This window comes from Heptranchias perlo, chromosome 39 (genome assembly GCF_035084215.1).
Source record: "Heptranchias perlo isolate sHepPer1 chromosome 39, sHepPer1.hap1, whole genome shotgun sequence".
Classification (NCBI taxonomy): Eukaryota; Metazoa; Chordata; class Chondrichthyes; order Hexanchiformes; family Hexanchidae; genus Heptranchias; species Heptranchias perlo.
In genome coordinates this window covers 3343235-3368047 of record NC_090363.1, presented here as the reverse complement: position 1 = coordinate 3368047, position 24813 = coordinate 3343235, and the positions used below count along the sequence as shown (strand labels likewise).

General features: G+C 44.6%; 1 protein-coding gene across 1 annotated transcript in view; it reads right to left on the bottom strand.

Moving 5' to 3' along the window:
- The window catches only part of LOC137305093 (butyrophilin subfamily 1 member A1-like), a 75314-nt gene that overhangs the window by 25014 nt on the left and 25487 nt on the right, over positions 1–24813 (bottom strand). Inside the window, exons 4-8 of the mRNA XM_067973872.1 lie at positions 23500–23781; positions 19322–19441; positions 17160–17192; positions 2878–2904; positions 432–452 (exon numbers count right to left, since the gene is read on the bottom strand). Of these exons, the coding sequence (XP_067829973.1) occupies positions 432–452; positions 2878–2904; positions 17160–17192; positions 19322–19441; positions 23500–23781 (483 nt within the window). The remainder of the gene's footprint in view (positions 1–431; positions 453–2877; positions 2905–17159; positions 17193–19321; positions 19442–23499; positions 23782–24813) is intronic.

Sequence of the window (24813 nt, the reverse complement as noted above, 5' to 3'; positions counted from 1 at the left end):
AAAAGTTTCGAAATCCACCACAGCAAAAATAACACTTTTATATACTTCAGGTTTTTCCTCTAAATTACAATTGATGGAATATTGGGTACAGCAGCCGCTTCAGTCAAAACAAGTTCATGTCCTACTGCTGTCCCATTGTAACTAATTCTTTTTATATGTCATGCGGGATTGAATTGTTTTTCCACAGAAAAACAAACTGAAATGCGGAATTTGATCCCAAAACGCCAATTAAAAATCCTGAAATCCATTGTAATAAAAAGGAATTTAACTTATTTGGTTGTACTGAAGCAGTGGTCTTGGTCATAGGCCTTTATTGGAAGGCTATTTTTCAGTTGTATGGTTTATTTTTTGAGTTGTCAGCTTTTTTGAAGCTGTTCATCAGCTTTTGAGTTTATTCATTCTTTCTTATTATTATAATAATAAGATCTTACCTTTACAAATTCTCTTCCACTCTGAAAACAGAAACAACAAATAAGATTGGAGAAGTCTCTCTCAGTGATTTAATGTGTAAATAATTCCACAGAAGAGTTTTACAGGCATTTTTAAATGTAATAGATACCTCCTAATGGACCTCTTGTGGTGAATTGCAATTCCTCATTGCAAATTGGAAGCTAAGTTTTCCATAAGGCCCAAATTTTTATCATCAGGGACCAGGCAGAAGAGCTTTGCCTGACAGAAGCGCCTATCACAAATTCAGTGCCCACAATTTTCCATCTGTTGAATTCAATAGGCTGAAAATCGTGGGCAGTTCGTGCCCAAATTTACTAATTGGTGCATCCAGCAGGCAAAGTTCTGAAGATGAGAATCTGGGCCATACTGCTTTAGAATGACAGGAGAGCTAAACTATGAAAAATACAGCCCCACGACCTTGGAATGGCAAACGGTTCACACGTCGGAATTCAGCTGATTCAATCTTAAAGGATTCCTGAGATCGGCCTGAATAGTTGTGCAGTGTAAGCCTCCAGCCCAGATTGGACCTGGCACTGGAAACTTGCTGACCGGGGTGGGGGGCCCGCAGGAAATAGTTGCACAACTGCAGCTCTTGAAGTATGGATGAAGCAAGGAGCAGGTCTGCTCCATTTTCTACTGCTCCTTTGGATATCCTATTTTAGGAACTGCAGCAAAGGAGGTGTTGCTCTCTTTGATAAGCCAGGATGCCCACCTGTATTAAGAAATGCCTGAGATGGCAGGTAGAGTCAGTGCAGTGTCCACCATCCAGAGAATCTGGAAGCAGACGTGTCAAACAATAAATACCCACAGGAAATCTGCCTAACCAGCATTACACTACAGGGTAAATTCACCAATCCCACGCTTCTAGTGGGAGCCATGCTCGAAGGGCAGATGAGTTGGAGATTCAACACAACAATATTGTAGCCCTATTTCGAAGTGGGGTTCCCTGCTGGACATGAAGCAGAAAATTTGCCTTTAAATGCTTTAAGGCAGATATGTAAAGTCAAGAACAAACAACAACAACTTGCATTTATATCGCGCCTTTAACGTAGTAAAACGTCCCAAGGTGCTTCACAGGAGCGTAATCAGACAAAATTTCACATCGAGCCACATAAGGAGCTATTACGACACAAAGAGGTAGATTTTTAGGAGCATCTTAAAAGAGAAGAGAGAGGTGGAGAGGTTTAGGGAGGGAATTCCAGAGCTTAGCGCCTATGCAGCTGAGGGCGCGGCCGCCAATGGTGGACTAATTAAAATCGGGGATGCACAAGAGGCAAGAACTGAAGGAGCGCAGAGATCTCGGAGGGTTGAATGACTGGAGGAGGTTACAGAGATAGGGAGGGGCGAGGCCACGGAGGGATTTGAAAACAAGGATGAGAATTTTAAAGTCGAGGTGTTCCCAGACTGGGAGCCAATGTAGGTCAGCAACCACAGGGGTGATGGGTGAATGGGACTTGGTGCGAGTTACGATACGGGCAGCAGAGTTTTGGATGAGATTCAGTTTATGGAAGATGGGAGGCCAGCCAGAAGAGCATTGGAATAGTCCAGTCTGGATGTAACAAAGGCATGGATGAGGGTTTCAGCAACAGATGAGCTGAGGCAGGGGCGGAGATGGGCGATGTTACAGAGGTGCAAGTAGGCAGTTGTGGTGATGGAGCGGATGTGTGGTCGGAAGCTCATCTCAGGGTCAAATTGGATGCCAAGGAACCACTGATGATGAGGAAATCACTGGGGAGGGGGCTATGAGGGTGCAACAAGGTTGTGAACAGATAAGGAAAGGTCGATAGGTGGGTACATGGTGGGTGGAGGCAATGTGGGCACCATTCTCCGACGCCCCCTTCCACATAAGGCTCATAGACCCTGATTCCTCCAATACTGTCAGATCCTAGCAATCCCCAATACTACCAGATGCTGACTACTCACAACGCTCTGTAACCTCCTCCTCAGTCTTGCTGGATGCCATGGTCCCCTTTCTGCAACTTCTCTTCTCCCTCCCACTCTATGATCCTGGGACACCCTCTCAGTGTTCACAGATCTAGACTGCAAGCCCAGTACTCCTTGATGCAAAGAATGCCCAAATGCCCCCAGACACAGACTTGCCTCCCCAATTCTCCCAAATCCCAGGACCCTGCTCCCAAATCCTACGTACCAGGACCTGTCACTATGTTCTCAGAACACTCTGTGGGACCCCTTCAAAGTACTGCTAGATCCTGAGACTGCATCCCAGTGCTACCCCAGGCCCTCTTCTCAGTGCACGCGCCCCCCCCCAAATCCAGTGATACCCTCAATGCCAATAAGTCAATGTTCCTAGTAATACTATTTGGCTTAACACCCCTATTCTTATAACAGTTCTGAAAAACAATGAGCAATACCATGGGAAATCTGTTAATTAATATATAACAGTTTATGTAAAAGAGAATACCATACCTGACTCAACAAGAGGTTTCCACTGGTCTAAAAAATAAAAAGGAATTTAGTAAATACATTTTAGTCATCTGATTATCACAAATATTGCCACATTTATAATGGCTTGAACATTAAGCCATCTTTTTCAAATAACATCAAACCAATCACCATTATTAATAGTTTCTGAGCAATTATAAAAACCGCTTAACAACACTGACCACATTTCAAAAGTAATCCATTGTTGTAAGGTGCCCGGGAAGCCAACGAGGACATGATAAAGAACTTGCTTTTTTATAGCTCCTTATCTATTATCAACACTTTCATCTCCCTATTTCTCTCCTTTTTTTCCTCTACTACCCTGAACATAAGAAATAGGAGCAGGCATAGGCCATATGGCCCCTTGAGCCTGCTCCGCCATTCAATAAGATCATGGCTGATCTTCCACCTCAACTCCACTTCCCCGCTTCACCCCATATCCCTTGATTTCCCTAGAGTCCAAAAATTTACCTCAGCCTTGAATATACTCAACGACACAGCAACCACAGCCCTCTGGGGTAGAGAATTGCAAAGATTCACAACCCTCAGTGAAGAAATGCCTCCTCATATCAGTCTTAAATGGTCAACCCCTTATCCTGTGACTATGCCCTCTAGTTCTAGACTCTTCAGCCAGGGGAAACAACCTCTCAGCATCTACTCTGTCAAGCCCCCTCAGAATATTATACGTTTCAATGAGATCACCTCTCAATCTTCTGAACTCCAGAGTGTGTAGACCCATTCTACTCAACCTCTCCTCACAGGACAACCCTCTCATCCCAGGAATTTATCTAGTGAACCTCCACTGCACTGCCTCTAAGGCAAGTATATGCTTCCTTAGATAAGGAGACCAAAGCAGTACTCCAGGTGCGGTCTCACCAAAGCCCTGTACAATTGTAGTAAGACTTCCTTACTCTTGTGCCTTCAACCCCCTTGCAATAAAGAACAACATGCCATTTGCCGTCCCAATTCCTTGCTGTACCTGCAAGCTAACTTTTTGTGTTTCTTGTGAAAGGACACCCAGATCTCTCTGGACACCAACATTTAATAGTTTCTCACCATTTAAAAAATATTCCGTTTTTCTATTCTTCCTACCAAAATGAATAACCTCACATTTCCCCACATTATACTCCATCTGCCACCTTCTTGTCCACTCACTTAACCTGTCGATATCCCTTTGCAAACTCTGTGTGTCCTCCTCACAGCTTACTTTCCCACCTAGCTTTGTATTGTCAGAAAATTTGAATACATTACACTCGGTCCCTTCATCTAAGTCATTAATATAGATTGTAAATAGCTGAGGCCCAAGCAGCAATCCTTGTGGCACCCCACTAGTAACAGTCTGACAACCTGAAAATGACCAGTTTATCCCTACTCTCTTTTTCTGTCCATTAACCAATCCTTTATCCATGCTATATGTAACCCCCAACCACATGAGCCCTTATCTTGCGTAACAACCTTTAATGTGGCACCTTATCAAATGCCTTTTGAAAATCAAATATACTACATCCACTGGTTCCCCCTTATCTATCCTGCTAGTTACATCCTCAAAAAACTAATAAATTTGTCTAATACCGTATCCCTTTCATAAAACCATGTTGACTTTGCCTAATCATTATGATTTACTAAGTGCCCTGTTACCACTTCTTTAACAATGAATTCCAGCATTTTCCAGACGACTGATGTCAGGCTAACTGGCCTGTCGTTCCCTGTTTTCTCTCTCCCTCTTTTCTTGAATAGCAGGGTTTCATTTGCTGCCTTTCAATCTGCTGGGACCGTTCTGGAATCTAGGGAATTTTGGAAGATCACAACCAATGCATCCACTATCTCTGCAGCCACATCTTTTAGAACCCTAGGATATAGGCCATCAGGTCCAGAGGATTTATTGGCTTTTAGTCCCATTAGTTTCTTCAGTACTTTTTCTCCATTGATATTAATTACTTTAAGTTCCTCATTCTCGTTAGCCCCTTGGTTCCCCAATATTTCTGGTATACTTTTGGTGTCTTCTACTGTGAAGACAGATACAAAATATGTGTTCAACGTTTCTGCCATTTCCTTATTCCCCATTATAATTTCTCCTGTCTTAGCCTCAAAGGGACCAACGTTTACTTTTGCAACTCTTTTCCTTTTTACACACTAATAAAAAAGGACTGAAAGAGCTTCTACATTTTTTGATAGTTTACTTTCATATTCTACTTTCTCCCTTTTTATCAATTTTTTGGTCATCCTTTGCTGGTTTCTAAATCTCTCTCCCAATCCTCAGGCTTACTACTCTTCTTGGCAATGTTATAGGCCTCTTCTTTTAATCTAATACTATTCTTAACTTCTTTAGTTAGCCACGGATGCTATAGACAGAGCTAAGCGATTCCACAACCAACGGATCAGATCAAAGCTCTGCAGTCCTGCCACATCCAGTCGTGAATGGTGGTGGACAATCAAACAACTACCGGGAGGAGGAGGCTTTGTAAACATCCCCATCCTCAATGATGGCGGAGTCCAGCACGTGAGTGCAAAAGACAAGGCTGAAGCGTTTGCAACCATCTTCGGCCAGAAGTGCCGAGTGGATGATCCATCTCGGCCTCCTCCCGACATCCCCACCATCACAAAAGCCAGTCTTCAGCCAATTCGATTCACTCCACGTGATATCAAGAAACGGCTGAATGCACCAGATACAGCAAAAGCAATGGGCCCCGACAGCATCCCGGTTGTAGTGCTGAAGACTTGTGCTCCAGAACTAGCCGCGCCTCTAGCCAAGCTGTTCCAGTACAGCTACAACACTGGCATCTACCCGACAATGTGGAAAATTGCCCAGGTATGTCCTGTCCACAAAAATCCAAATCCAATCCAGCCAATTACCGCCCCATCAGTCTACTCTCAATCATCAGCAATCAAAGTGATGGAAGGTGTCGTCGACAGTGCTATCAAGCAGCACTTACTCACCAATGACCTGCTCACCGATGCTCAGTTTGGGTTCCACCAGGACCACTCGGCTCCAGACCTCATTACAGCCTTGGTCCAAACATGGACAAAAGAGCTGAATTCCAGAGGTGAGGCGAGAGTGACTGCCCTTGACATCAAGGCAGCATTTGACCGAGTGTGGCACCAAGGAGCCCTCGTAAAATTGAAGTCAATGGGAATCAGGTGGAAAACTCTCCAATGGCTGGAGCCATACCTAGCACAAAGGAAGATGGTAGTGGTTGTTGGAGGCCAATCATCTCAGTCCAGGACATTGCTGCAGGAGTTCCCCAGGGCAGTGTCCGAGGCCCAACCATCTTCAGCTGCTTCATCAATGACCTTCCCTCCATCATAAGGTCAGAAATGGGGATGTTCACTGATGATTGCACAGTGTTCAGTTCCATTCGCAATCCCTCAAATAATGAAGCAGTCCAAGCCCGCATGCAGCAAGACCTGGACAACATCCAGGCTTGGGCTCATAAGTGGCAAGTAACATTTGCGCCAGACAAGTGCCAGGCAATGACCATCTCCAACAAGAGAGAGTCTAACCACCTCCACTTGACATTCAACGGCATTACCATCGCCGAATACCCCACCATCAACATCCTGGGGGTCACCATTGACCAGAAATTTAACTGGACCAGCCATATAAATACTGTGGCTACAAGAGCAGGTTAGAGGCTGGGTATTCTGTGGCGAGTGACTCACCTCCTGACTCCCCAAAGCCTTTCCACCATCTACAAGGCACAATTCAGGAGTGTGATGGAATACTCTCCACTTGCCTGGATGAGTGCAGCTCCAACAACACTCAAGAAGCTAGACACCGTCCAGGACAAAGCAGCCCACTTGATTGGCATCCCATCCACCACCCGAAACATTCACTCCCTTCACCACCGGCGCACAGTAGCTGCAGTGTGTACCATCCACAGGATGCATTGCAGCAACTCGCCAAGGCTTCTTCGACAGCACCTCCCAAACCCGTGACCTCTACCACCTCGAAGGACAAAAGCAGCAGGCACATGGGAACAACACCACCTGCACGTTCCCCTCCAAGTCACACATCATCCTGACTTGGAAATGTATCACCGCCGTTCCTTCATTGTCGCTGGGTCAAAATCCTGGAACTCCCTTCCTAACAGCACTGTGGGAGAACCTTCACCACACGAACTGCAGCGGTTCAAGAAGGCGGCTCACCACCACCTTCTCAAGGGCAATTAGGGATGGGCAATAAATGCTGGCCTTGCCAGCGATGCCCACATCCCATCAACGAATAAAAAGGATGAATTACTTTTCCCATGGAGTTTTTATTTCTCAACGGAATGTATGTTCATTGAGAATATTGAAATATTTCTTTAAATGTTTGCCATTGCTTATCTACTATCATACCCTTTAATCTAATGTCCCAATCTACCTTAGCCAACTCACCCCTTAAGTTTAAGACTCTAGTTTCTGACTTAAGTACGTCACTCTCCAACTCAATGTGAAATTCCAACATATTATTATGATCACTCTTCCCCAGAGGATCCTTTACTGTGAGATTACTAATTAACCCTGTCTCATTACACAATACAAGATCTAAAATAGCCTGTTCCCTGGTTGGTTCCATGATGTATTGTTCTAGGGAACTGTCTCAAATGCATTCCATGAACTCGTCCTCAAGACGACCTTTGCCAATTTGATTTGTCCAGTCTATATGAAGATTGAAGTCCCCCACGATTATTGCATTACCTTTGTTACAAGCTCCTATTATTTCTTGATTGATATTATGTCCAATGGTATAGCTATTATTTGGGGGCCTATAAACTACTCCCACCAGTGTTTTCTGCCCCTTGTTATTTCTTATTTCCATACTGATTCTACTTCCTGATCTTCCAAGGCAAGATCCTTTCTCACCACTGTCCTTATGTCATCCTTTATTATCAGGCTACACCCCCTCCTTTCCATTCTGCCTGTCTTTTCAAAACATCAAGTACCCTGGAATATTTAGTTCCCAACCTTGGTCACCGTAGAAACATGTCTCTGTAATGGCTATGAGATCAAATCCATTTATCTCTATTTGAAGGTGCTGAATTTTGCTGGGGTATACTTTCATGGGCAGCCTGTATTTCACTCTAGTGACCATTTCTCATGTAGGAGCCTAGAAGTTGAGTGTTGGCAGGCAAATCCATCATGGAATGCATCATATGCAGGCCATCCTGTCCTGACCTAATGTCCATGCATACTTGCACTCCCACTCTCTATTGGGGTTCAATGGATAGCAATCAAGTGAGAACCCATGTGTTACGTTTTCCCCCTCCCCAGCCCAAGGCACAGGAATGAAGAGTCAATCCACCACAGACCCTGCTTTGAACCTACCACCATCTGGCATGAAAAGAAAATAAATAAGACTTGCACTTATACAGCGCCTTTCACAATCTCAGGACATGCCAAAGTGCTGTTCAGCCAATTAAGTACTTTTTGAAGCGTAATTATTGATGTAATGTAGGAAGGGCGGCAGTCAATTTGCAAGCAAGGTTCTACAAACAGCAATGTGATAATGACCAGATAATCCACTTTAGCGATGTTGGTTGAGGGTTAAATATTGACTGGAACACCGTGGAGAACTCCCCTGCTCTTCTTTGAAATAGTGCCATGGGATCTTTTACATCCACCTGAGAGCGGATGGGGCCTCAGTTTAACGTCTCATCCAAAGGACGGTACCTCTGACAGTGCAGCACACCCTCAGAACCGAACGGGTCAGTGTCAAACCAGATGGTGCCTTTACACACTTCAAAAGGAACTTCAGGATTAATTGTCACCAAATTGACATTTCCATCTGGAGTTCATAAGGATGGCTGGTGTGAGAAATGGAAATGCCACATTAGTACATCATATGATGCTATTCTGAGTTTGATAGTGAAGGCATGTTTTGGCGAAAATGTAGAAGGAGCTTTCCTCAGTACAATCTGTGATACACCTAATCTTAGACTGTTTCATACAAAGAATGGAGAAACTCAGGACTTCTGACTCCCATCTTAATGAGAAACATTCATCCCAAATAATTTATGAGACTTACAAGTAATCAATTTTACAAAAGTTAAGTGGTATTTGCATCAATCTGTGTATCATTTCTGAATATGAAATTTAAGCAAAGTTCTGAAAGCTGATTTAAATAAAGATAGAAAGGGTCTATTACCACCCACACTGTTCCAGAAGTTGCTTTGATATTTCTCATATATAAAAGGTGGAACTTGCGTAAAGAACTCTGACACGGTCACTAAATTTATTTTGTGGTTTTGATACCATTCAGTAGATAACTTTCAGCACTTTTACATTATGTTCCTTAACCACAATCACAGTGTGGAGATGCCGGTGATGGACTGGGGTTGACAATTGTAAACAATTTTACAACACCAAGTTATAGTCCAGCAATTTTATTTTAAATTCACAAGCTTTCGGAGATTTTCTCCTTCCTCAGGCAAATGTTTCAAGATCTCCTTGAAGCCTACGCATTTATACATATTGAACAATAATACATGGTGTTTACAGACTGCCCCTGCAACTGCCCGTTGCCAAGGCAATCACCGTGTTCAGACAGAGAGGTGTTACCTGCAGAACCTCCGAATACACATTCAACAAAAAAACAAACAGGGAAAAAAAAGAGAAAAAAAACACAGAGAGAGGCAGAAACATCCGGAAGGCAGAGAGAGCCAGCAAATGACCCATTATATTAAAAACAGATAACATTTGTTCGCTGGTGGGGTAACGTGTAGCGTGACATGAACCCAAGATCCCGGTTGAGGCCGTCCTCATGGGTGCGGAACTTGGCTATCAATTTCTGCTCGACGATTTTGCGTTGTCGTGTGTCTCGAAGGCCGCCTTGGAGTACGCTTACCCGAAGGTCGGTGGATGAATGTCCATGACTGCTGAAGTGTTCCCCGACTGGGAGGGAACCCTCCTGTTTGGCGATTGTTGCGCGGTGTCCGTTCATCCGTTGTCGCAGCGTCTGCATGGTCTCGCCAATGTACCATGCTCTGGGGCATCCTTTCCTGCAACGTATGAGGTAGACAACGTTGGCTGAGTCACAGGAGTATGAACCATGCACCTGGTGGGTGGTGTCATCTCGTGTGATGGTGGTATCTGTGTCGATGATCTGGCATGTCTTGCAGAGGTTACCGTGGCAGGGTTGTGTGGCGTCGTGGACGCTGTTCTCTTGAAAGCTAGGTAGTTTGCTGCGAACGATGGTCTGTTTGAGGTTGGGTGGCTGTTTAAAGGCGAGTAGTGGAGGTGTGGGGATGGCCATAGCGAGGTGTTTGTCCTCATTGATGACATGTTGAAGGCTGCGGAGAACATGGCGTAGTTTCTCCGCTCCGGGGAAGTACTGGACGACAAAGGGTACTCTGTTGGTTGCGTCCCGTGTTAGTCTCCTGAGGAGGTCTATGCGATTTTTTGCTGTGGCCCGTCGGAACTGTCGATCGATGAGTCGAGCGTCATATCCCGTTCTTACTAGGGCGTCTTTCAGCGTCTGTAGGTGTCCATCGCGTTCCTCCTCGTCTGAGCAGACCCTGTGTATTCGCAGGGCCTGTCCATAGGGGATGGCCTCTTTGACGTGGTTAGGGTGGAAGCTGGAAAAGTGGAGCATCGTGAGGTTGTCCGTGGGCTTGCGGTAGAGTGAGGTGCTGAGGTGCCCGTCTTTGATGGAGATTCGTGTGTCCAAGAAAGAAACTGATTCTGAGGAGTAGTCCATGGTGAGCTTGATGGTGGGATGGAACTTGTTGATGTTATCGTGTAGTCTCTTTAGTGATTCCTTGCCGTGGGTCCATAGAAAGAAAATGTCGTCGATGTATCTGGTGTATAGTGTTGGTTGGAGGTCTTGTGCAGTGAAGAAGTCCTGCTCGAACTTGTGCATGAAAATGTTGGCGTATTGGGGTGCGAATTTGGTCCCCATGGCTGTTCCGTGTGTTTGGGTAAAGAACTGGTTATCGAAGGTGAAGACATTGTGATCCAGGATGAAGCGGATGAGTTGTAGGATGGCTTCCGGAGATTGGCTGTTGTTGGTGTTGAGTATTGATGCTGTCGCAGCGATGCCGTCATCGTGGGGGATACTGGTGTATAGTGCCGAGACGTCCATCGTGGTGAGAAGTGTTCCTGGTTCAACTGGTCCGTGGGTACTGAGTTTTTGTAGGAAGTCTGTAGTGTCACGACAGAAGCTGGGGGTTCCCTGTACGATGGGTTTCAGGATGCCCTCGATGTATCCAGAGAGGTTCTCACACAGGGTTCCGTTGCCTGATACGATGGGACGTCCGGGTGTGTTGGCTTTGTGTATCTTTGGGAGGCAGTAGAAGTCTCCCACGCGGGGATTACGTGGGATGAGAATGCGTAGGATGCTTTGAAGGTCTGGATCGAAGGTCTTGATCAGTTTGTTGAGCTGGTGGGTGTGTTCTTTGGTCGGATCTGCGGGTAACCGTCTGTAGTGTTCCTGGTTGTCCAGTTGTCGGTATGCTTCTTTGCAATAGTCTGTTCTGTTCTGTATGACTATGGCTCCTCCTTTGTCCGCTGGTTTGATGACGATGTTGCGGTTGGTCTTGAGAGCGTTGATGGCGTTGCGTTGTGCTCGGGTGACATTCTGGACTGTCTTCTGAGTGCGGCTGATGAATCTGGCATTGACGCATTTCCTGACAGCTTGAGCATACATGTCCAGCTGAGGGCAGCGACCCTCCGGAGGAGTCCAGTTTGACTCTTTCCTCTTCGGTTGCTGTACCGCGGATCCCTCTGTCTGCTGTTCCGGATCGTCGATTGTCTCATTGGGTTCGCTGCTGAAATCTTGGGGTTTGTGGTAGAATTCCCGGAGCCTCATTCTCCTGATGAATTCCTCTGTGTCCGCCGCGAGACTAGTGGGGTCAAGCTGTCAGGAAATGCGTCAATGCCAGATTCATCAGCCGCACTCAGAAGACAGTCCAGAATGTCACCCGAGCACAACGCAACGCCATCAACGCTCTCAAGACCAACCGCAACATCGTCATCAAACCAGCGGACAAAGGAGGAGCCATAGTCATACAGAACAGAACAGACTATTGCAAAGAAGCATATCGACAACTGGACAACCAGGAACACTACAGACGGTTACCCGCAGATCCGACCAAAGAACACACCCACCAGCTCAACAAACTGATCAAGACCTTCGATCCAGACCTTCAAAGCATCCTACGCATTCTCATCCCACGTAATCCCCGCGTGGGAGACTTCTACTGCCTCCCAAAGATACACAAAGCCAACACACCCGGACGTCCCATCGTATCAGGCAACGGAACCCTGTGTGAGAACCTCTCTGGATACATCGAGGGCATCCTGAAACCCATCGTACAGGGAACCCCCAGCTTCTGTCGTGACACTACAGACTTCCTACAAAAACTCAGTACCCACGGACCAGTTGAACCAGGAACACTTCTCACCACGATGGACGTCTCGGCACTATACACCAGTATCCCCCACGATGACGGCATCGCTGCGACAGCATCAATACTCAACACCAACAACAGCCAATCTCCGGAAGCCATCCTACAACTCATCCGCTTCATCCTGGATCACAATGTCTTCACCTTCGATAACCAGTTCTTTACCCAAACACACGGAACAGCCATGGGGACCAAATTCGCACCCCAATACGCCAACATTTTCATGCACAAGTTCGAGCAGGACTTCTTCACTGCACAAGACCTCCAACCAACACTATACACCAGATACATCGACGACATTTTCTTTCTATGGACCCACGGCAAGGAATCACTAAAGAGACTACACGATAACATCAACAAGTTCCATCCCACCATCAAGCTCACCATGGACTACTCCTCAGAATCAGTTTCTTTCTTGGACACACGAATCTCCATCAAAGACGGGCACCTCAGCACCTCACTCTACCGCAAGCCCACGGACAACCTCACGATGCTCCACTTTTCCAGCTTCCACCCTAACCACGTCAAAGAGGCCATCCCCTATGGACAGGCCCTGCGAATACACAGGGTCTGCTCAGACGAGGAGGAACGCGATGGACACCTACAGACGCTGAAAGACGCCCTAGTAAGAACGGGATATGACGCTCGACTCATCGATCGACAGTTCCGACGGGCCACAGCAAAAAATCGCATAGACCTCCTCAGGAGACTAACACGGGACGCAACCAACAGAGTACCCTTTGTCGTCCAGTACTTCCCCGGAGCGGAGAAACTACGCCATGTTCTCCGCAGCCTTCAACATGTCATCAATGAGGACAAACACCTCGCTATGGCCATCCCCACACCTCCACTACTCGCCTTTAAACAGCCACCCAACCTCAAACAGACCATCGTTCGCAGCAAACTACCTAGCTTTCAAGAGAACAGCGTCCACGACGCCACACAACCCTGCCACGGTAACCTCTGCAAGACATGCCAGATCATCGACACAGATACCACCATCACACGAGATGACACCACCCACCAGGTGCATGGTTCATACTCCTGTGACTCAGCCAACGTTGTCTACCTCATACGTTGCAGGAAAGGATGCCCCAGAGCATGGTACATTGGCGAGACCATGCAGACGCTGCGACAACGGATGAACGGACACCGCGCAACAATCGCCAAACAGGAGGGTTCCCTCCCAGTCGGGGAACACTTCAGCAGTCATGGACATTCATCCACCGACCTTCGGGTAAGCGTACTCCAAGGCGGCCTTCGAGACACACGACAACGCAAAATCGTCGAGCAGAAATTGATAGCCAAGTTCCGCACCCATGAGGACGGCCTCAACCGGGATCTTGGGTTCATGTCACGCTACACGTTACCCCACCAGCGAACAAATGTTATCTGTTTTTAATATAATGGGTCATTTGCTGGCTCTCTCTGCCTTCCGGATGTTTCTGCCTCTCTCTGTGTTTTTTTTCTCTGTTTTTTTTCCCTGTTTGTTTTTTTGTTGAATGTGTATTCGGAGGTTCTGCAGGTAACACCTCTCTGTCTGAACACGGTGATTGCCTTGGCAACGGGCAGTTGCAGGGGCAGTCTGTAAACACCATGTATTATTGTTCAATATGTATAAATGCGTAGGCTTCAAGGAGATCTTGAAACATTTGCCTGAGGAAGGAGAAAATCTCCGAAAGCTTGTGAATTTAAAATAAAATTGCTGGACTATAACTTGGTGTTGTAAAATTGTTTACACAATCACAGTGACAATGGTTGTTCATTTTAGCCGGTGTGTGTGAATGGGCGCATTGAGATGCCTGTTTATCATCCCCAACAACTAGTTACACGGTGTATTGCAATCTGGATACTCCAGTAATGCTTCATTTACACTGTTATTGATGAGGCGAAGCAGGACTAGTTGGTGCGAGTTTCTTTAGAATTTTTGGAGTTGGTTCTTCTTATGGCTTACACACAAAACCATTTCTAAACAATTCTGACAGGGGTCCACAGCATGAGGGAGATAGTTTTCTGTCGAGTAGGTGTATTTAGTTTATACCAGGTGTAATCTTGACTCCGTGGTAGCACTCTAACTGGAGTCAAAAGCTTGTGGATCAAGCCCCACTCCAAGACTTGAGCGCATAATCTAGGCTGACACTTCAGTGCAGTACTGAGGGAGTGCTGCATTTTTGGAAGTGCCAGCTTTCATATGAGATCTTGGGGGAAAAATTGGATAGGGCCTGTTTTTGGGCAGAGGTAGCACGATCCGCTATTACCCCAAGCCCAATGGCTCCTGCGCAGGCAGGACGAGATTTTCGTCAGGCCTGAGGATTTACACCACAATCTGCGTTGGAAATCAGTGTTAAGCGAGGATTCCATGCAATTTGCACTTTCCATCAGCAGGGGGAGCTCCAATCTCAAAGGCAGACTGTCTGTTCGAAATCTCTTAAAGGTAGCCGGTACCTGTTATTTGCTGAAAATAACAGTCTGCTGTCTGCATGGAGTCTGAATGGAGATCAGACATCGCACACGTAAAATGCAGATGCAGCTCCCGTCCCTATGTTTACACACTGATGAGTTATGTTAAAACATTGAATAAAGGTTCGCACTACTAAATCCCACATCCTCCAATCTGCATGCTACACCTCACCAATCTGCCGATCTGAGTTGGTACCAGGCCTATAAGAGTGCATGCACCAAGGTTCTCTGCTGATGCACTAGAGACCTTGGTGCAAGAGGTGGACAGAAGGAGGGACATCCTATATCCGTTGGGGGCCAGGGTGGGGGGGGGGGGGTGCACAAGAGGCCCTCCAGACATATACCCAAAAGGCAGTGGGAGGCAGCAGGGGATGAAGTCAATGCCAGGCGCACAGCATCATGAACATGGATGCAGTGGAGGAAGAAGTTCAATGCTTTGACATGAGTGGTCAAGGTGAGTGAGGTCAACTGTCAAGTGGGGTCTCCTACCAACTACACCACCAGCTGCACCCACTGCTCCATGCACTACACCCCCCATCACCCACATACTGACAAGCTCTTTCCATCAGTACTCAGCTCTTCCAATCAGATGCTTCCTCTCACTCTTACACATTACCACTGTTGAAAGCCGCCCACCCACGTCACACACACTGGCAACTATTCAACCACGACAGGCATATCATCCAGACACACGTCCTGCTTTCTCACAGGAGAAAGTGCCGCATATCAGGAGGCAGCAAGTGGCAATGGCATTTTGCCCCTCGAGCCTGTTCCACCATTCAATGAGATATGGTAGACCTGTGACCTAACACCATATACCCTCATTAGCCCCATATCCCTTAAAACTCTTGGTTCACAAATCTATCAATCTCAGATTTAGAATTCACAATTGAACGAGCACCAGCTGCCATTTGCAGAAGAGCATTCCAAAGTTCTCCCAGCCTTTGCATGTAGAAGTATTTCCGAACTTCACTCCTGCACGTCCTGGCTCTAAATGTTAGGCTATGTCCCCTCGTCCTAGTATTCAAGTGTAGGAGACCTCCAAAAACAGTTACAAATGTCTCGGCAGCCAGAAGCAATAATCCAGCCACTAACCTGTAAACCCTGGATGGTCCCTTTAAATAGCACTGGTGGGGGTCCTCCAGGCACTCTCAGATACGTTCAGATGGTCGGGGTTAAGACTATGCGTTGAGTTGAGCATTAAGTCCTAAAATGGTGTCTATCACTTTAAATCAGTGTTGCACTCTGATTGTAGCCATTTTCTCCTGGCGTTCGTTATCTGCGCCTGCACTAACTCCTATACTAAGATGGCGTCCGGTGCATGTCACGCTGGAAACGTGCGTGCGCAGCCAAGACGCCATTTTGGCACTTCGGGAGGCCGCGTGGCGCCGAAACAACGGGCGCTACAGGGCCCAATTTAGCGCCCGTTATGTTTAGGCCCTGTCCGCCTGTTCAAGTGGACATAACAGATCCCGTGGCACTATTTGAAGAACAGCAGGGGAGTTCTCTTGGTGTCCTGGCCAATATTTACCTCTCAATCAACACCATTAAAAAAAGATTGACTGGTCATTTGTCTCATTGCTGTTTGTGGGACCTTGACCCACACAAATTGGCTGTCACATTTGCATACATGAAGTGCTTTGGGACATTCTGAGGACATACAAGGTGCTACATAAATAGAAGGTTTTTTTATATAATTAAACATTAGAAAAATATATTGAGACAACTATGGAGTACAGCTGTAAGGAAGTTTTAATCAAAAGTCATGCAATAATAAAAATATATTATGGCCTATCATAAGATCTGTCTAATTGGTAACTGGGTGGCACAGTGGGTTATTCGTATCCTTTTAACTCTGGGACCTGGGTACGATATCTGGCTAGATTAACGGGATGCAAGTCCCCTCCCTCTGATAGCTATCGTGGTTCTATGTGATACGACTTTGGGCCAATCTCAATCTAGTGGGTCTGACTGTACAGTATAATGTGCCCACAGGTTTGCACAAATTATATTACCAATGTAAGTCAGAGTGATCAAAAGAATTAGCGGTGTGGGAAACACAAAGGTAACACTGGTAAGCAGGGTGCTTTGAGGTTGGAATGAAGGCACCCACAATTTCTGATTGTCCGTCTGCTGCTTCTGAGGCCCTGGTAGTAGCACAAGGTCTTGGAAAATTCCACCCAATGTATTTAAATCAAATGTCGAAGATTATTCCAAGGTATCCTTGAACAGTGAATTGTGCACTAAGAATATGTCGGAGATCAGTTTATTAGTCTTTGTTTTAAAGCACAGCCATGCCACAATACATATAAATAAATGAGCCTAACAGATGAAAAATTTAAATGTAATTAATTAAACTTGCAATTACTCTAAAACCAACATTCCTCGTAATGTGTGAATATTTCAATATTGAACACTTACCGAATTCTATGATAAATTTCTGAAGTTTTAGTTCTGGAAAGACAACAAAAACATTGTGATGAATATTAGAAACTATGACTTAATTAATCAGATGTTTTCTCTGAAATAATGTGAATAGATAGGATGATTTTTCAATGAAAATCACTTTCACCAGTTTGCCATACATCCACTTCTACCATCTTTAGGTCTTTAAGTGATAGACTGTGCTACACTTCAAGTGATGCTACACTGTCAAATTGGTTTATTTCTAGGGAGGATTAAGTGGGAGGTGGAAGAACAAATTAAACAAACAGAACATTTTCTGTAAAAATTTACTTGAGAGATGTGGAAAGGAAGGATATCCTTGCAAAGAAAAGAATTAAAATAGCACGCCCAAGCCATGGTGGCTAAATTACTTTAGAAAGATACAAAGAAACATGAGCTGTTATGGAACCTAAAAATATTACAGAAAGAAAACGGAGGATGTGTGCCATTCATTGGAGGGTAACTACCCTGAAAACAAACACAAAATGTAATGAGAACTGGGAGTCACACAATAGTCAGATGAGGATAACAGATGAGAATTAGCAGAGTGTAAATAGTTAAAGAATTTCTTTGGCTCTCTTTTGGTGAAATGCAAGAAGTAGATGTTAAACACCAAACATGCCCTTTAAAGGATAAGCGAATAGAAATTATGCAGTATCAGGAAATGGCAAATGTGATACATGAATTGTCCATATCAATCCTTATAAGACTGTGTGGACAAATTCCATATCTAAAGAGTTAATGCAGACAGGGCACATGGACCAGATGTGATACACCTTGCAATCAACAAGGAAATAGGCAACAAAATAGATGAGCTGTCAGTTAATATTTTTGGGAGCTTCGTAAATAGAAAGGATTAATTAAGTAACAGTAATGATTAGGAAGGGTTCATTCTGGTTTCCCTGTTCTTTACACCACACTATTCAGATACTATATGGAGGGTACTTTACATAATTATAACATTGCTGATGCTAAGCTATGGGGACCGTGTAAGATAATTAGTATTCACAGCCAGAGTGATTCCTATATGCATTAATGTAAAGCAAAGTACACAGCAATGGGAAACATCAATTGATCTTATTTTACAATAGGTTGTGGAATTGTGGGGTAGTTTAAATAAAACTAGCAAAAGTTAAAAGTTTACTTGCAAAGGTTATCAAGGAGTAGGATTCGGCCATGATTACCGACTGTTACCCAAGTATCTAATCGAAGTGAACTATTTATCAGTAACGAAAATCGAGTAGAGTTTATCTGGAGGGTATTTAACTTCAAATTCAAACAGGTAAATTTTAACTGTTTATTTGGTCACATTTAAAACACTGAGGGTGAAATTGGTGTCGGGCAGTAGCACAAAACGGGGGTAGCGAATCGGCTGCCCCTTTTACACTCGGTCTGATATTCTTCTCCATTGATTTTGATGAAGGAACGTGACCTGGGTTCTTAACGAGTAAATATTCCAGTGTGCTGATTCCGCAGCTCATCAGGAAACTGTGCACTCTCATCCCGAGATTTTCCATCCATTAATTTAGTGATTTTCTGATAGTCGCTGGAGGTGGGCAAGGACTCAGAAAATCTACCCCATCTTCTTCATAGAGGCAATCATAATAATAATTTCATGAATTAATACAACAGCGAAAAGGTGAAACAAAGCTCCATTTGTTGATGTTATTCTGGATTATTCTTGTTTCACATTTGCTCAAGAAAATGTTAAAGGCACATTTACAATAAGAGGACCATAATCACAGAATATTCAATAGGCAATCTAAGTGTATGAAAGAGTTATTGAAGGAACTGAAAATTCAAAAGATTTTTCTATTCAGCAGACAAGTGGGAGTTGTAGCCATTCCTTTGTTTTTCACTTCACTCCCCCACCCTCCAACATTTAATATTGAAGTAAACCAGGTCTTGTTTCCACTTTTCGCTGGTATAATCCTGTGGTCCTGGAATTCCTCAGGGTTCTTCTCGTCTCCCAGCTTAACTCTGATGGAAGATCGGTGGATCTCCAATGAAACATTGGAAACCGGCATTTTTATGCCGTTCCTCCAGATTGCCACCGAAGCGGGAGACTGGGAGAACCCCACAGAATTTCCAGGCCTGTATCCATATTGTTTTTTGTCACTGTTACACCGAGACTGTACCTTTAATGCATCTATGTTGTTTCACACTCCAATAAATCACAGCAGAAACAGCTGCAATTAGAAGACAAAGGATAATGGGCAATAGCACCAACCAGGCAGGGTCAACAGGGAAGATATCATCTGCAAAGTAAACACCAGTGGATTAGATAATGATATTATCTGCAACATATCCCATGGAAATCATTTTTTTAGAATTAAAAGTTCATGAGGTGGAAGGCACCACGTAACTTCAGCAGGAGTCCAGTGGAACAGCCAGAAATGCCAGCACTGAAGTTTATTAAGTGGCCTGTTGGGGATGGAGCCTCTGCCCACCTCAAACATTGCCACTGATGGAGGAAGGGCAGGGACTCCAACAATGGCATTCATGCACCCAAAAAATATATATATTTTGAGCAGGCCCCCTAAACTTGTATTCCGAGACAGGTGGGACCAACACCCCCTCACTTTCCGACCTCTTTGTCCAGCAGGGTGACCCAAATGTGGCCCGAGCCAGACAAAGCTATTTAAAACGTGGGACTTCCCCGATACTGCAGATTTTGGTGGAGTCAGCAGCAGAGGAGAGGGGCTGGCGCATCTCATCACTTAGGCAGAGATATAGGGGGTGATTTTAAACCCCAAGAACGGGTGGGAGTTGAAAATAGTTGTTTTTTTGGGTCGCAGCCGCAAAATTTTCGGACTTTGCATTCCCAGTGGGAAGCCTGTACTTTTACGCACCGATGTTAAACCCGGAAATAAAGCCGGCTTGCAGTCGCGACCCAAAAAACAACTATTTTCAACACCCACCCACCCCCAACCCACCCGTTCTTGGGGTTTAAAATCACCCCCAGAGGATCCCGCAAACCGATGGGGTCTAAGTTTGTGAACTACATTTGTCTAGGCTACAATCAACATCTTGTCAGGCACTTCACAGAGGCTTAATCAGACAAAAATGGATGCTAATCCAAAGGAGGAGATATTAGGAAGGATGATCAAAAGCTTTGTCAAAAAAATGGGTTTTAAGAAAAGGTCTTAAAGAAGGAGAGAGAGCTGGAAAGGCACAGGAGTTCAAGGAGGGAATTCCAGTGCATGGGGCCTAGATGGCTGAAGGCATGGCTGCCAATGGTGAGGCAAAGAGAGGGAGGGAATGCGCAAAAGGCAAGAGTCAGAGGAACAGAGAGTTCAGAGGGGTCTGTAGGTTAGAAAGATGGGGAGGGGCGAGGCTGTGAAGGCATTTAAACACGAAGATGAGAGTTTTAAATCTAAGGCATTGGGGACTGGGAGCCAGTGTAGATCAGCAAAGACAGGTGATAGGTGAGCAGGGCAGAATATAGGTAGCAGAGTTTTGGATGAACTAAGATTTACTGAGGGTGGGAAACCAGTCAGGAGAGCATTGGAAAAGTCAAGTCTGGAGGTGCCAAAGGTTTGGATGAAGGTGTCGGCAACAGATGGGCTCAGGCAGGTGCAGAGGAGGGTGATGTTATGGAGGTGGAAGTAGGTGGCCGTTTTGATGGACAGGATATGGGATCCAAAGCTTAGCTTGGAGTCGATTCGGATGCAGAGATTGCGAACAGTCTGGTTTAGTTTAAGGCAACAGTCAAGGAGGGGGATGGAATCAGTGGTGAGGGTGGCACAACAAAAACAACTTGCACTTAGATAGCGCCTTTAATGCAGTAAAACATCTCAAGGTGCTTCACAGGAGCGAGTATCAAACAAAATTTGACATGGAGGCACAAAGAGATATTAGGACAGGTGACCAAAAGCTTGGTCAAAGAGGTAGAATCATAGAAGTTTACAACATGGAAACAGGCCCTTCGGCCCAACATGTCCATGTCGCCCAGTTTATACCACTAAGCTAGTCCCAATTGCCTGCACTTGGCCCATATCCCTCTATACCCATCTTACCCATGTAACTGTCCAAATGCTTTTTAAACGACAAAATTGTACCCGCCTCTACTACTGCCTCTGGCAGCTCGTTCCAGACACTCACCACCCTTTGAGTGAAAAAATTGCCCCTCTGGACCCTTTTGTACTCTCCCCTCTCACCTTAAATCTATGTCCCCTCGTTATAGACTCCCCTACCTTTGGGAAAAGATTTTGACTATCTACCTTATCTATGCCCCTCATTATTTTATAGACTTCTATAAGGTAGGTTATAAGGAGCATTTTAAAGGAGGAGAGGTAGAGAGGTGGAAAGGTTTCGGGAGGGAATTTCAGAGCTTGGGGCCTAGGCAGTTGAAGGCACGGTCACCTGTGGTGGAGTGATTAAAATTGGGGATGGACAAGAGGCCAGAATTCTATTCTAATCTCTATTCAACCTGATGTATTTGGAAGAATTCTTTGAGAAAATGAGCAAACCTCCTTCCATTGACTTTTTAAAATTCATTTTGGGATGTAGGCACCACTGGCAAAACAGGCATTTATTGTCCATCCCTAGAGCCTTCTTCTTGAATAATATTCTTTGCAGCAGTTTTGATACAACTGAGTGACTTGCTCGGTCACTAGAGGTCAGTTAAAAGTCAACCACACCACTGTCACATTTTATCCTGTTTCCATCTTGTACAATGATATTTGACAAATGTTTCCTCTTTCTGCTACAGGTTTTCAAACAAACAAAACTCTGATATTTCAGTTTGTGCTTCTAAAGACAAAGGCCCTGAAATTTCTGGGATGGAGGAGGTGCTTCAACACCGAGATCAGGCGGGGACTGGGTTTTGAGGCAGGACCTAGTTCCGCTGGGTCTCTGTAAATTTTAAAGATTGGTGGTGGGCGCTTCTCGTATCTGCCACCTTCCAAGTGACGTCAGAGCAACAGCTGGAACTGGGAGCACGACATCACCCAAAGCCCCGATGTCACCCTGGCAGAAGAAGGCCCAGAATTCCATTTCCGAGAGTGATCAGTGAAATGGGTATTACTGCTGCTACTAAATTCCCGTCAGTCAGCTCAGCAGCGACGATGGGGCCAAATTAATTCATTCCACTGTTGTCAGTTCTGAACTAGCCTGGCCGCTTCAGTCATTTGAATCCCTTTCTGTGACAAGTCACTCTTGACATTGTCTATCCAGCACTTCCTTGATCTTCCTTGGGTTCTTGTTCCAGGGCCATGAAACGTATTCTAGGTATTTCCAATCTTGAAACGTGCCCAAACCATCGCAGTCGTCTTTCTTGGATATTCTGAACAAGCATTGTTTCTAGTCCGAATAATATTCTTTTTATATCATTCTTAATTCTTTGCATCCTGGACACTCCTAGTATTCCACCCAACCAACTCATCTCTGCTGTTAGTATCTTTTCTCATCAACTTTTCTCAGATCCATATAATATGGGGATAACCATCGCTTCATAAATGGATAATTAAAATTTTTTTTAAATTCTGACCTCTTTTGCCCAATTTGCCCATTCCCTCTGAAAGGCCAGAGAAGTGCTGTTCCTAAATTACTACTCCCCCTTTATGCAAATGAGCCTTTCCCTGGGATTTGGGGCAGTGTCAGGTCTGGGACAGACTGTTGGCCTGAAGTCTCACCCTGCCATACTTCTTGCAGTATTCCAGGATAATTCTGCTTCCATAAATAAAATGGTGGGTTTTTTTTTTAATATAGGTAGATGTAAATCACTCATCAATTCCAATACAGAACTATCCGTTTATGTCAATGTTTTGGGAACTATTCAAATTTTATCAATTTTTTGGCGTTAGAATTGCAGGAGTGAATCAAGAGGATGAAGGAGTTTGTTGGTCCAGGTCAGGTGTCAACATAAGCGGCAAATGACATAAGCCTTTAATGCTGTTACAGACTTTAAAAAGTTGTCAACTTAAGCAGCCAGAGTTTATGTCAATGTCGGTATAAATGTAAGGAATCTTACAACACCAGGTTATAGTCCAACAATTTTATTTTAAAATCCAATTTTAAAATAAAATTGTTGGACTACAACCTGGTGTTGTAAGATTCCTTACATTTGTCCACCCCAGTCCATCACCGGCATCTCCACATCATCGGTATAAATGGTAAGTTTTTTGTTTAAATGTATGAAGGGACTGGGTCTTCTTTTCAACAGAAGCGGGATGTTGACATAAACGGGTTTGAGATAAGTAAGATAAGACTGTATTATGAGGGCATCTTGGGGACAGTTAAGCTTAAGGTTTGATTTATGGTAGAATTTAAAATCACCTTTCCCATTACTGATTAAACATTATAATTTACAAACCTGATATCCTGATAATTGCTTCTTGTTCTGTTTTCAACAGTTTGCTCCGTATGAGACACTTGAATCTGTTTGTTGAATCTCTTGTTATTTCAATGTTGCTCTGGACAGTTACAAAGCCTTTAGAATCCTGGTGGTTTCTTGTTTCAGCCTGTATTAATTTATATCCATCCTCACCAATCCACTGTATCTCTGGTTCAGGGTACCATCCACTGGATTTACACACAAGCTGGATTCCATATTTATGATATCTCTTTATCTGAATCGAGGGCTCACACCCCAAACCTGCAATCATCAGTGAATAGATTTAGAAATAACAATTGTTTGGAACATTTCATATAGCCTATGGAAATATTAATTTAGTGTTATTGATAGATATCTAATCATAGCCTTGTTATGACATGACTCTAATGAGATTATGAACTAAATTTCTTCTCAAAATATATTCTTATAGAACAATCAGTGATGATTAAATTAATGTAAATCAGATATAATTGTTCAAACTAATAAACTCCCAATGAGGTGAAGTAGCAGACAGCACCTGATACCCATGGAATTGTACCCCCACCAGGAATAAACGCCTTCATGAGGGAGAAGATTGGTGAGAAAAAAAATGCGTATATTACTGACCAATTATACATACGCTTGGGATCAGATGATACTTATAGGCCCTAGAGTAATAATTCTGGTGGTACCAATGAATTTTCAAACTTCTGCCCGTCATGTTCTCCCTGCAATGACCCCATTCCAAGTCTTGGGGATGGGGTTATTCAGAGATTCGGGTCAGGCACTTGCACCAGTAGCAGTGCTATAGGGCACCCACCCAACGGATCTCTTGGGATATCGGTCGGGTATGTTCTGGTCAGGTGGTAACGACAGAGTGCCATCAAGTGCCACATTCTTCATCATTACCACCTTGGCAATGATGGACTAAGATATTTATCAGTGTTGCTAGGGAAGGCAAACAACTGGATGAAGAATATAGACATGATCGATTGGCAATACAACATCTGTAGATTTTGCCAATTTATTGGTGCCTGGAAAATTTTTGCTGAGCTCCCAGGCACTGCCTGTCCCTTAAAGATTCTGCAGCAGCAGCCATTTCACACAACCCCTCCCCCATGGTGAGCTCCCAAGCACAGGCAGGAATCCTGAATAATATTTGCATAAAGTTGACCCTGGAAATTTCACCAGGGTTAGCAGTGGATCAATCAGGCAGCACAATGCACACCCTGCCACACATTTCTGAAAATCCCTGCCTATATCTCAATTAGCCACATGAAAAGATATTAAAAAGACAAAAGGCTGAGCTAAACA